The 14891-nt window shown below is 35.7% G+C and overlaps 1 protein-coding gene across 1 annotated transcript; it reads right to left on the bottom strand.

The window, feature by feature from the left end:
* Nucleotides 1-4902: 4902 nt before the first annotated feature.
* On the bottom strand, nucleotides 4903-7447 carry LOC137741529 (gibberellin receptor GID1B-like). Its single transcript, XM_068481230.1, has 2 exons — nucleotides 6781-7447; nucleotides 4903-6450 (listed from the first exon to the last, which is right to left on the bottom strand). The coding sequence occupies exons 1-2, from the start codon at nucleotides 6817-6819 to the stop codon at nucleotides 5449-5451; spliced, it is 1041 nt and encodes a 346-aa protein (XP_068337331.1). The 5' UTR covers nucleotides 6820-7447; the 3' UTR covers nucleotides 4903-5448.
* Between the last annotated feature and the right edge of the window lie 7444 nt (nucleotides 7448-14891).

The raw sequence follows: 14891 nt of genomic DNA, 5'->3' as shown, positions 1-14891 counted from the left end.
ATCACCAGCGCTAGATCACTCCCACAATCTCGAGCCGGTAGGAGTTACGTATGACATCTAACTGCCAGCTGCCACCAGTATGAATTTACGTATAAATTTATAAATCACGCACTAACGAAAACTGCGAGCAATAAAACTCGAATTTTGATGAGATTCCACAAGACATGAATCTTATCAACTGAGCCAACCCAACGCAAAAAAAATATTCTTTTCAATAAGCTCATTATCTGCTCTCTTCTTTTCCACCCTTCCTCTGTTTTTCATTGGGAAAGCAAATGAAACCTTTATGTGTTGATAAAATGACATCATACAATCATGAAACTCCATACCATTCCCTGGATCAGATTGCAAAAGATAAGCACATTCCAATTAATTATAATTGTTATTCCGTCATCTGTCGTTTCATACATGAAGGATTGTCGTTTCTCTCATGCTTTAATTTATGGGTTCAATCTCTCTTTTTCCCTTTTGCTTCTCCTAAATTACAAATCTCCCAAAGTTTTATTATTATGATGAAATTGGATTCATTACTAATTCGAATGTATTGATTTCATTCTTACCCTCTCTTTGTTATGATGTTGATAAACTACATACAATGTTATCTTCGTCAACATCTTAGAACAATTTTTATCATTCAATACAGTTAAAATGATCGCTGACACTTAATAAGCTGGAGCAAGACTATGCATATACATAAGAATAACACATAAAATGATCCGGTTTTGCAATTTCACTTTTGAAGAAAATTGAAAGATCTAAATAAATATGTAACCAACCCAAAAAATAGATCTAAATAAAGAAGTTTAGTACAGTGATACAACAATATCTTCGTCGACACCTAAAAACAACGCCAAACACATAAAAACAACACGTATAAATTTAGAAATTAACCGATTTTGCATTTTCCCTTTCAAAGAAAAGTGAAACATCTAAATAAAGAAGTTGTTTGTCATGGTGATACAACATCTTCGCCAACATCAAAAAAATTGGAATGATTATTGACATTCAATACAGTTGAAATGATCACTGATATCCAATACAGTTAAAACGATTACTGACAATAAAGTCATAAAAATAACTAAATATTTCATTTTCCTTCTCGAAGAAAAGTGGAAAATCTAAATAATGAACTTGCTTGGCAATTGGCATGGTGATACAGCAAATATCTTCATCGACATCCCAAGAGCATTGAAAAAATCACCGACGCTCAATAATGTTATAACGATAATTAATATTTAACAAAAGCAGAACGAAATAAAGCTAATCCATAACAATAACACGTATAAATTAAGAAAAGACCCACTCTTTCATTTTTCCTCTCAAAGAAAAGTGAAAGATCTAAAACAAGAACTTGCTTGAGATGTGGGTGACAAGTTGGAAGAAGACCTAACCAATTAATGCTCTCCTAAATCCAATAAATAGGAAAATCTTTTTCCTTATCATGTCAAATTTTCAACCAACAAAATAAAAAATAAAAAATAAAAAAATATTTAAATAATATAAACCTGAAAAAATTTCCACATAAGACATGAAGGAGATGTGAACACGTAGGGCATCGAATGACCCACCAGGGTTTTGTCGTTATCTGCACGTCGCTATTAAGAAAAAGTCCATTTTGTTGACAAGGACTTAGGTGTCGTATTAGGGAATAACTTCAAAACATTAACAGCTAATTAACAAAGGACAAGTCAGAATACGACATCGATAAAAAAAAATAAATAAATAACCCCATGACAATCCGAGCAAGAAAGCTCTCATTCACACAAACTCGTTTGGTTCAGACAGTGTGTTTCGTCTTCTTGCATTTGAGATTGAGTTTTTCTTGTTTTGGACTACAGTTTACGTATAAGGGTTTTGTTTTTTATAAACAAATTGTAAGACTCGTTTGGATGTGCTTTTAAAATTATTGAAAACACTTTTAGAAAAAAAATGTTTTTGGATTCTAAAAGTACTTTAACACTATGTTTGGATGAGAGAAATAAACTTGGAATTTTGATAAAAGATAAAATTTATAAATTGACATGCACCAATTTCCTTGTTTGGATTCATAAACATAGAAATTTAGAATTTCCGCGTAGAAAAAAAACTTGGAATTTGGGACCTCCAATTCCCAAGTTCAAATTCCATGTAAATAGGTGTCATTTCCCAATTTCTATGATTGAGAGTTTAAAAATAACAAATTCCGTATTCAATTCTATTGTTCTTTTAGGTTAGCCAAACAAGAAAATTTACAAATTCTAGAAAATAAAATCTCGTCATTTCAACTTCCGTCATTTTAAAATTCCTTAGTAATCTTAAATTTCTTCATCCAAATATAGTGTAAGTGTTTTCTGCAAGAAACACTAGTTATGTGCTTCTTTTTAGGAAACACTTTAAATGTTTTTCCAAAATTTACTTGCATATTTACTAAAAATTTGTTTTAAAATATTTTCATCAATAAAGCATTTAGTCATTTTACAAGCACATTCAAACGTGCTCGTCTAATACGTGAGCGAAAGATTTCTTGTTATATTTTAAATCTTTCAATTTTGTAGATACGTATCGAATGGTAATCCTCACGTAATGAATTACGACTTAAAAAGGAAAAGAGTCGAACATAGTTTATAGTAGAAAACACAAATGTTAGTTGGTTGGTCAAAAGTCTCAAGGCAGTGCAACCTGTCTCCTCGCAGTTGAGGCTGAATTTCCTTTTTGCACTCTAAAATGTGCATAATATTTTTTTTTCTTTTTTTTGTACTTTTAATAAGTCGTTTCAACAATTCAACTTATACATACTATCTTGTAATTTGTACGTACAAAAGATAAAGACCAATTGGTAAACGTCGGTGTAACCAAGAACATGCTAAGGTTCATCGATTACATGAGCAAATTCGTGAACTTCAAAAGGGGCGTGAGTCTCTTTTGCAACAAATTGAGCTGCTCCAGCGCTAAGCAGCAAATCTTCCCGAAGGAATAGAAAAACCTAGTCCACTAATTTGGTAGGGAAGTCATAACATTTATTTCTCTTACATTCTACGTTTCCAAAACGAATCCTATCAAATATTTATTTATTTTTTTAAATGACTCATTAATAGTAAAGAGCGAGCTATACTTCACATCGAAACACCAAAATGAATGAATGAATTTGATGGAAATTGGAACCTAATTAAAGCATAAGAAAGTCATGAGGCAAATAAGGACAGGGTTCCATGTCCTTGTCCAATGCATAGCTGTGTTTTTGTACCACTTAGTGGCCATTAACTTTAAGCACTCAAAAGCAAATCCCCAAAATCTTATTAAATTTGTTTGCTTTTTTTTATCCAATGGGTTTTCATATGTGATGCCTTTGGAATGCATCCAAAACTCCCAACCACTACCAACCAGATGAGTCTCCCCACCACCTAAAAAAGACACCCAATTCTTTGCATTTGCCATTTCCCCAAATCCCAAAATACAGATAGTAAATAACATAAAACAAATTCACCGTTATCATAGCGTTATGACCAAATAATAATTGTTTATAATAAACATAGGGTTAAATCTGGTAAATTATCTAATCATTATGAGTGATTTTAACTAGGTCTTAACCTTTTAAAACATTTCAAATAACTACTTAAAGGTTTTGAAAAATAGACATCTATTAGGTTTACTAGCGTTCAGTGGTGATGTGAACAATATTAAGCGTGTCTTAGCTCTCAAGTCATCTATGGATATTTGAATCACCAAGTTACAGCCATTTAGCTAAACAGTTTTATTGTTTAACTCGGCTAAAAAGGGTTAATTTGGAGAATTAGAACTCCAAAGACGTTGATTAGTGAAAACCAACTTTAGTATTTGTCCATCACATCATTTAATGCTAGTAACGTCATCACTTAATGTTGGTATCTGATGACCTACCAGATGTTTAATTTTCAAAACGTTAGGTAATTATTTAGAATATTCTAAAATGTTAAGACTAATTTCGATCACTCTAAAAAATTCGATAATTTTTTGTACTTAACTCATAAAAATATATAGTATTATTGAATTAAAATACGTGGTAGTGAACTTGTTCGATATTCTTCTCCTTAATAGAGATGATGCAATCCATGATTACAAACTCGGCGTCCAATCATTTTATTCTCTCAATTTTCATGTCCATTCTGATGAATAGCCAAAAAACAAAGAAAACTCCCCCATCTTTTTCCCTTTATTTTTGGTACCTTATTTTTCAATGGTTCTAAATCCTTAAATGGAACACAAAAAAGAAATGTTTCATCGACCAAAAGAGTGAAAATAATTGGAAGAGATCCTCTCCGGATCTTTCTCACCAAGTCTTAGGATCCGAACCTTTGAAATTTGATGCAACGACTACAATTATTATAATTTTTATAAGGATCTCATGTTTGTAACCGTTTGATCAAAATTCAAAAACCCAAATCTCCTGATCCCTAGGATTTGGTGAGAGAGATCTGAAAATGATCTCTTCCCAAAAATAAACACTTCCTTTTTCTCAAGTCATATGCCACTATCTCTATTTTTCAACCACTTTCTAGAATAATTTGTGGGGTGGTGAGGATGGCACGATTCATTACGCTCTACATCCAAATTTCACATTAATTAAAGCAAGATTTTATTGTGTAATCGAAGATACATGTCATCTTGCCTTTACATCTCTTATACGCAATGTGTCCTTACGCCTACGGCGTCAATTCCGTGATCGCATTCAAAGCTCTCAACACGTGATATATCATCTTGTACCTACGACTATTCTCACGTATATGCATGTCTCTTAACGTGTGAATACATGTGATAAACATCATAAATACTACGAATTATATCTTCAGTTGCATGTAAAAAGCAAAATTGACTCAAAAAAATCAAAAGTAAAATAAACCAGATTACTAGCTAAATAAAGCATTAAGAGAAGATTAGGACTCGAGATTAAGTATAACATTTTATGTTCATAGACAAGAAGCATTCCGTTCCACAGTTTCATGTTTTTCAAATTAGTAGTGCTTACAATAAAATCCATACACCAAACAATATATTAATTAACCACCAAAGCGATTACCCTAAACGCTTCGAGAGGAACTTGCCTACACCGGGAATGCCACTCTGGCGGCATCCCAAGTCATCACGCACTGCCACATGTATTTGGGATACCGACAGAGTAGCATCCCCGTGGTAAGTTCTTCTCCGACGCTTACTGTCAATCATGGCCGGAAGTAAGCTCTTACATCCGGTGGCTATACCGAATCCAATAACCGAGTTCCAATCCTTCCCAGCCGCCGAAACAGGAACCCGAACATATGGTTTCCGAGGCAGCAGAACAGAACCCTCATATTACAACAACAAATGGTAAACAAAGTAAGTAAATACCAGACAATCTTACAGGTACACACGATAGGGCACCCGAGTAAAAATGACAAGCTTTTTTGCTATATATCAATGGCTGCCTTGCGGGTAAAGTTAAGTGGAATCAATGTATTAACAATCAGGATTCACGAAGCTCTTCATCTCCTCCATGAGGCAGTAGAAATGCTCGTTGTTCGGCAAGAAGTAGAACCCGATCGTCGCCTGCTTTAAGAAGAGAAGCTTCACGTCCTGCCCTGCATTTTTAAGCCCTTGCACATAGGCCAATTGCCAATCTTGCATAAGATCGAAGCCAGCCACAACAACGAGACTCTTGGGAAATTTCAAGCCCTCGAGGCTCTTGTCCCTCGGGCCGAAAACGTGACACGCCGGATGATCTCTATCTTCGCCTTCGGGGAGAAATGCCCGCCAGTACCAGTCGCGGTCTTGTATCGTTACGAAGTACTTCCCGTCCAATCTCTTCTCTGATTCCGTTCTCTTTTGCCCTGCAAACATCGGGTGGAGAAGGATGTTTCCGATCACCTCAACCTCCGCTTCTGCTGCCTTCACCGCGACGTGGTGAGCAATGTTGCCGCCGGAGCTGTCTCCAGCCAAGTAGACATGAACTTTCAAGTCCTTCCCCTTCCCGCTCTGCAGCCACTTTCTCGATTTCACCCACTTGAGAGCCGCCCATCCGTCCTCATAAGCACAAGGATACCGATGTTCTGGCGAACGGCGGTAGTTAACGGAGACTACAACCGCCTTGCAAGTGTTGACAAGGCGGCGGCAGAAAGTATCGTAGATGGCGCTGTTGGCGGAGGAATGAGTGAAGCTTCCGCCGTGGAAAAAGATTATGACCGGGACGACCTCGGTGGTGCTCAAGGGCTGCTCAAGATTCACAATACCCCACTGAGACTCGTTTTGGGGCGCAAACTGGTAAACACGGTTGAGGAGGCCGGTGGCTCTGTCGACGTGATCAAACGAGAAAACCCCGTCAACCGGAACTGTGTTGGCGGGGACTTTTCGGTCGAGGAACTCCGCCAGCTCGCGGTTGAATGTTCCGTCGGCACGGCGGAGGAGGTTGTAAGCCAGCTTGAAATTGGAGATTAGTACCCATGTGTTGAGAGGGACAACTTTCTGCATACAGAAAAGAAGCGTAAGCAACCAAACCAAAAGCCCCCAAACAAACAAAAGGGGAAGAACAAACAACGATGTGACTAATTTGTACTTTCCACAACAAAAAATGGAAGAATTAGAAAGAACTCTGAAAATTCAAGCCCCTTGAAACCAAATCAAAAAGGGGTAAAAATCCAATTAAAATTTTGGATTTTGCCCCAAATGAAACACTCCGAAAACAAAAAAATAACGAAATGGTTAATCGTCGCCTTGGTAGGCAGCCCAATTCAGAAATTGGAAGAAAAAAGGGGTCAAATTTGAGAAAAATAAGGAGAGAGGCGAACCAGCTACCTTGGATTCATTGACGTTGACTTCATTACTACCAGCCATGGCTCTATAATCTCTGTGTATCTCTCAAAACCCAGCTAAATTTTCAGAAACCCAGCAAGAAGGGCTCAAAACCCAGCAACTATCCTCAGCAAAACGCCCCCTTTGACGAACATAATAGAAAGTGAGAAGAAATAAAAAGGGTACGAGCAGAGCTGCTGGGTTTGCGGAAAGGACGTGATGGGTTTGCTCAAAGGACCAGTGTATTTTTTCGGTCTCTGGTGTGGGAAGTGCTGGGTTTATTGTACCCCACTCGGAGGAATTTTGGATTCCTCGTTCTGGGTTTTGCTGAACCAAGAGAGAGGGATGAGAAGACACTTCTGTGAAATAATAAGGTTATAAGAGAGCAGAAGCAGAGACAGATCAAGGATATCAGTTTAGAGAGAGAAAGTACAAATTTAAGAGAGAGAGAGAGAGAGAGAGAGAGAGAGAGAGACAGGGGGGGAGAGATTGAGAGTCAAACGCCTAGGAACGACGGTGGTGGACGGAGACGAAAGAGACGACAAAGCGGGCGGCCGAATTAAACTGTTCAGCGGGACCTACTTTTTCTATATTTTTTTCCTTTTATTTTTTGCCTTCCGCAGCTCCGCTTCGTTTTTTTGGTTTTCCTGAGTTGTAGTCTTTAGAGAGAGAGAGGAGTTTGTGTTGTGGCGTGTTCGCTAGCGCGAATGGGTTAAAAAGGTGCGAATGGCTAGCGACAGCTCCGTTGTTGCTTCGAGTGTAATTGGAATACGACGTGATACATTACATTGCACAATCACACATAATGTATCATTATGTATTTTACGTATACTGAAAAATATTTTTGGATTTGTTGAAATTTCTCACATTAACTGTATCAATGAAAAAAGAAGAATTTAAATATCAAACCCACTCAAACTAGCATCGAGACCTTTTGTGATAAAACCTCACACCTGATGTCAGATTGTGCATGTGGTAATTACCAAGTTGGGGACAATATTGATATTGTTGGAAGTGGGTCATATGGCCTATCTCTCTGATAATTCTACATGATATCAGAACCAGAGAGCGGGGCTGTACAGTACTGCCACGTGATGGGTGGGCCCCTTTGACCCTGCGCGATGATGGTGGATCCTTTGGCCCCGCGTGTAGGGTGAGTCCCCTTGACTCCACGTTGGATGGGTCCCCTTGACCCTGAACGACGATAGTGGGTCTCTTAGCCTCGCATGTAGGGTGAGTTCCATTGGCTCTACGTGATTGTCGATGTGTGAATCTTCCACGTGTGACCCATTAATTGGCCAGGTCCCACGTGAGGGGGTGTGTTGAAATGTCTCACGTCTACCGTATCAATGAGAAAAGAAAAGTTTAAATATCCTAACCCCACTCCAACTAACACCGAGGTCTTTTATGATAAAACCCCACACCTAACAAATTGTGCAGGTGGTAATTACCAAGTTGGGGACAGTATCAATGTTGTTGGAAGTGGGCTGTATGGTCTGTCTCTCTGATAATGGATTCACTTTTTTTTTTTTTGCACTTTTTTTATTTAATTATTTTCTAGTTTCTCATAAATAATAAAATTGTCATCGTAAATGTTTTGGTATTTACAAACTTCAAAAATTATATCATTGTTATATTTTGGATGATTTAGTTTATGATCACATTTCAGCTTTGTGTGTGAATGTCACATCTCTACCCGAGGTCCACCATTTCTCGGGCCCACTTTACCACCGTAGCACAATATTGTCTGTTTTGGGCCCCAATCACGCTCTCAAAGTTCCAATGGAACCCAAAACCAGTGAGCTCCAAAAATGCCTCATGCTAGGTATGGATGGAAATATACATATAAGGCTTACAGGATCCACTCCCATGGACGATGTGGGATATCACAATCCACCACCCTTAGGGGCCTAATGTCCTTGTCAACACACACGTGCCGAGGGATTGGCTCTGATACCAAATTGTCACATCCCGAGCCCACTCCACAACCTTAGCATGATATTATCCGTTTTGGGCCCCAACCACGCCCTCAAGGTTTTGTTTCTGAGAAGTCACACGAGAACTTCCCAGTGGGTCACCCATCAAGAGTGCTCTCGCACGCTACTCACTTAACTTCGGAGTTTCCATGGAACTCGAAGCCAGTGAGCTCCTAAAAGGCCTCGTGCTAGGTAGGGATGAGAATATACATATAAGGCTTACAGGATCTACTCCCCTAGACGATATGGAATGTCACAATGAAGTCTTGTCTTTCTTAAATATATATGAGCATTGAACAAATTTCATTACCTTTTACTGGGTTCTCTTCAACTTTGATTAGTATTATCCTAGTTGATTATTTTGGAGGTAAAATTATCCATTAGAGCTTAAACTTCAACTTTCTGGTGTGTAGTTTAGGATTACTTAATCGAAGATTCGGAATAAATACATTTAAATTATTTATTTTTTCTGCAAGAAGAAATAACTCGTTTGTAAGTGTTTTTAAAATAATTGAAAAAACTTGTGGAGAAAAAGATTTTTAGTTCCAAACACATTAAAAGTGTTTTCTACAATAAATGACAGTTATGTGTTTTTTGTAAGAAACGGTGCAAATGCTTTTCAGAATTCACTTACATTTTATCATAAACTTTTTCAGATATTTTAAAAGCAATTTCATACCAGCCGGAAAACTTGCGAGTAGTGAATATAAAATGATGTTATTTTGAATAAAAAAATGAGGGACGGTGGCCAGTGCATTGCATTGTTAAGTGTTAACAACTTTCTACTCTGTTGTATGTTCCGCAATATTCCCTGCTAGTGACTACATAATTTCCTCATAAAAGCTAACTATGTTTTTTAATTTCACATTTTCTAAATATTCATTCTTCTTTTTCTATATTATTTTATAAATATTCTTTCAAAGGATACAACATTTAAAATATTTCCAGCAAAATAACTATTAACCAGTTAATTTTACATGGATGTGCAAAAAGCAAAAAAAAATGTGGTTCATCATATCTCTTCGTGAAAATCTAGCTCTAACAACAGCAATGTACAAATTTTCAAAGATTCAATATCTAGACCTACATATTTATATTTGAGTTCTAAAGACATGGCAGATTTACGTCTTTTGATCTTCTTCTTCAATTTGAAAAGGGTTAAGATTTGAGTTTTTTGGCATTGGAGGAGAAAACATTGCTAATGCTTAGGTATTAACATTTGGTTATGTTATTAGAGATGATTGGACCCAAATTTCAAATCTGATTTTCTTGGTTGAATAACTTTTTTTCTACTTGGCGTAGGTTTCTCATTAGACTCAAATATCATATTGAAATTCAAATTTGGCTCTCAACTTTTTATTGGTAACATAAGATGGTGTATCGCCCTAAAAATTAGCTAAAAGAGTTATTACAAATATTTTGAGTCCTATAAACTCCCTTCGTATCATCAAATGGCCGAGTTTTAATCAAATGAGGAGGATTCTCAAAAATTGGTACCCACAATCCATATTATAGATCCAAATTGACAATGTCATATGTCATTAGCGATGGGCAAAATACCCACGGGTATAGGGTAAATGCGGTTACTCATCTATTTAAAGTTCATGGTTACGATTAGAGGTAATCGTTTAGATAAACAAACGGTTATGAGTATAACCGTTCACTCGTGAAATTAAAGTAGACGGTTATAGGTATTGCTTGCAGTTATGACAGGTTCTATTTATCCGTTTATTTTAATATATGTAAATTAAAAAAAAAAATTAAAAACCCTAAATTGTTCGATCTCAGTGATTTGAGAGAGAAAATAAGTTCTTATCACAATAGGTGCTTCTTATGCCCGCATGTTCCATTTTCAAACGTGCTCGAGAGTGCAGAGGCAGCAAGTAGTAGAGTATGGAGGCAAGGAAACAATTCAGCCCGAGCTTTTCAAAATTATGACAAATTTTTTATTTTTAATTATAAAGTTATTAACAGTTATGAGTGAATAAACGGTTATGATTATAAACAGTTATGAGTGAATAACTGCGATTATCTGTCCGTCATAACCGTTGCTCATCCCTATTTGCCACCATACTCTTCTTCTTTTGTAGACATGCACTAACTTGCAGTTAGCTCTCAACTTCGCCGAAAACTTATATTTATGTTTTAAGTTTCTGGACACAAAAAATCTTTGACTCATATTAAATTTAAATATTAGATTTAAAGTCCAAAATTTCAGATGCACTAAGATACTTTTAGAAAATTCAAAAGAAATAAACAATATAAATATATAAAAAATAAAAACAACCTGCGTGCGGCCGACGCGATAGCACGTGGCGACAAAGGGTTCCGTCCCGATTCTTTTGCCAAACCACCACAACAAAATCTCGATTTTACCCTTGTCACATCCTCAAAACCACGAGCCTATCATTGATGAGGAGGAGGACGACACGTTTTTTGTCCGCTAGTGGAAGGCGCGTGATGGCATGTTTTTTATGATGTGCAGGTAGTTTTGTCACGACAATCTACTTTTTCAAGAATCAAAATATCTATAAAGTTATTTTAGCTTTTTGATATTATCGTGTGATTCACCAGTATCGAACTCAAACGTATCATATGAATGGGAACTTAAAATTTATTATTAACCATTAGATCAGACCGTGGTGGTTCTCGAGGTGACTATTGACGGAGGCGCTTTATCAACAAAATAAAGAAATTATAGCGTGGGCTTTGAGTTTTGTCGTATTATCTGGAGCGTGTTCGATCGTCAATCCTCATCGTGGGCTACGGACACGTGGCGAACGGATATCACTAACGTTTTCCGGGCGGGGCCCACTTTCCGAAAACAAGTTGATACGATGAACTCGGTGGCGGGACCCACCTTTTGAAGCTCCTCCCCGTGATGGCCACCAGACCATGTGAGAGCGCCACGTGGCCCTGATGGTTTGGCTTTTAGTAGATGATTGATTAAGATATTCCTTTGAGACGTTTGATGTGCGACAGTTCGGTCGATCTCCACCGTTGGTGTTGATTGCTTTAACTTTTAATGAATGGGTTCGGTAATGGGGTACATTGTTAAAAGAACATCGATTTTTTTTTTCTTCGACCATGAGTCATTGTGGATGATTTTTTTATAATTACTTTTTTTTTATTGTTTTTTTATTTTTTCGTGTTATGTTATGTTGTCGGAATGTGAATTTTACGCATAGTGATAGATTAATTTTTTTAAGCACTTTGGAGTTCGACCACTTTTACAAGAAAGAAATACAGTGACGAAACATATTGGAGGGCTAAGTACGGACATCCAACTTTTAGAGATGATTTTAAATTGATCCTCACCTTCTAAAACATTCTAAATACCAACCTAATGTTTCTAAAAATTGGCATCTATTAAGTCACTAGCGTTAAGTGATGGCAAGTAAAATATGAAAGTGTGTTTTAACTCTCAAGTCATTAGTGGAGTTTTGAATCTCCAAAATAATGCATTTTAGCCAAATAAATTTACAATTTAACCTTGCTAAAAAGGTAATGAGGTGAGAGATTAGAGCTCCAAAGACAACGATCGTAAAAACAAACTTTAAATCACCTCAAAGGATTGAGTAGTTATCTGTAATTAACTCTAAATTATACTAGGTTGATCAAGTCATGTTTCTTCAGTGAAATTGTTACGAGTTTAGCTTGAGTGCTATATTCTTAGATAGTTCAGCCAATTGTTTTTATGTTTTTATTGTTTCCTGTTGATGGTCGTATGTGTTTCGCTTTCAATATCTACAGCTTATTTATTCACTAAAAAAACTCTTAATATAACCTTCGCGTTGGAAAAAAAAAAAAAATTTTTTCTTGTTTTTAATGAACTTCTTTTAACTCTATAAATTACAAATAACCTATGCAACCGACACCAATTTTATAAATAAGCTGTAAACAATGTGATATGATATTGCAAATGATAAAGACACGAGGACTAGATAAAGAACAAATTCATTTAAATTGCCAACTGGCTTTTGGATGTCTACAAAGACTAACCAATTCCATATGTGTGGCTTGTTTGGTGGGTTAGATGAAATTGGTGTTAGAATGAAATAAGATTAACAAGGATATGTTAAATAACGCATTCTATTAAACGTTCTCCCCTATTACTCTCAGTGATGCTTATTTTATATTTTAACATAACAAAATTGAATTCAAGTTCATTTTAATTGATCATAATTTATTCTAACCAGTTCACCAAACAAGTCGAAAACCTTTCGAGATGGTTATAGTCTGAACGTTCACACCCAACCAAGAGTCCAAACTCCATTCATTTGAACTTTTATTGAACAAAAATAAAATAAAAAGAATATTGTGGGAGTGCTTTGTAATATTTGGACGTATACGTTGTCGTATTGTGAGAGGTGGCTAAGCATGTGCCACGCCACACCCCACGCAAACAAACAAACCAGCCAAACATAATGCCGTGTTCCTTACACTTGTCTTTTGACATGTTTTTAAGCACAAGAAATGATGAAAAATAATATTCTATTATTAGTATAAAGAAGATTTTTCTTATTATTATAATAACGAGCGGAAAGGGATCCAGAGAGGATTCTTTTTTTTTAATCTAAAAATTCAGAGAATTTGTATCATTGAAATTTGATCTAACAGCTGAAGTTATTGTAACTTTTAAAGTGGTCCTATGTTTGTAACCGTTTGATCAAATTTTAATGACACGAATTTCCTGATTTTATGAATTAGGAGGAAGGAATGCGAAAAGAATTCATGTACATAACGAAAAGAGGTTCGAAACTTAGCACCGTGTCTATTAGGATATTAAAATTATTGCAACATTAATTATCCCTACAAATGAGAATTTTTTTTGGAATTGGGTGTAATTCCATGATATTGTATCAAACAACTTAGTTATCAAATTAAAAATCATCTAAGTAAAATTTAATAAATTGTGAAATTATTTGATCACCATATATATAAAAAATCGATGATTTTGGAAATAACTAGTAACATTACGAGAATAATTTCTATATTTAACACATATAGTTTAGTCGTCTCTAATTTTATTGATTTTCTATACAAAATGATCTTTAAATGATAACTAAGTAAATTATTTTGTTCAGAAAAAAAAGAAGAAAAAAACTAAGTAAATAATTGACTTCAAATGTTACACTTCGAAGGGAAAAATAGGTTAATCACAACAAGATTACAATACGGTGTGTTCAAAATAATAGATAAACTTTTATGTAACTAATTTATTGCTCGTTTAGCATTTCAAGTCAATAATCCAAAGTCATGTGAAGAAGGAAAATACCTAAAATGTTGTCACTACAATGCATCCATCTCATTAAGGTCTGTCTTATATATGTTGGAACTTGACGAATATGATTTCACATCAATCATATAACAACATAATATATAATTAATTATGAATTTTTTTTTTTTTAATACAACCGAAACCTTTGTAGTAAAATCTCTATACCTAATAATTGGTGGTTGAGATGCTAAAGAGATGCTCTCAAAGTGAGATTCTCTATTGATTTTTTGTTACCTCATTGTTTAACGTTAATTCTCATATCAACATTATAAAACATTGTATCAAAATCATTCTCCATGTTACTGTTATAAAATATTATGTAAAAAATATGAGATTGACACATAATTTATATAAATTTCTACTTTTAAGAAAATCACCTCACCATTTCTCTAAATGATCAAGTTGAAATAACATGGATAAGGTTGGAAGTAGATCATGCTTGTCCCTTTTAAAACTAGGTATTAAGTAGGGGAATAGGGTGTTTGTATCTTTTGGGAGCTAGATTTTCTAGCAACGTGGGGGCTCCACCATTGTGTTTGGCCTTTTGTGCGTTCGGTCAACAACGAGGAACAGCTTTTGGCTTCTTGTGTCGATCTGGTCAATCCCACTAAGTTAGAGAGAGAGAGGGAGGGAGAGAGAGAGAGAGAGAGAGGGGGGGGGGGGTGAATTACAGTAGAGAAATATTTATTTTGATAAAATTCCAAATGGATTTAGATTTAGAAATCAATCGGACGTGCTTTTAAAATGATTAAAAATATTTTTAGAACTAATCATTGATAAAGATACAAGTAAATTATAGAAAAACACTTAAAATAATTTTTGAAAGAAACACCAGTTATGTGTTTCTTGTAAAAAGC

Source organism: Pyrus communis, chromosome 8 (genome assembly GCF_963583255.1).
Source record: "Pyrus communis chromosome 8, drPyrComm1.1, whole genome shotgun sequence".
NCBI classification, from domain to species: Eukaryota; Viridiplantae; Streptophyta; class Magnoliopsida; order Rosales; family Rosaceae; genus Pyrus; species Pyrus communis.
The sequence above is the reverse complement of the archived record's forward strand: the minus strand, read 5'-3'. Positions and strand labels throughout refer to the sequence as shown.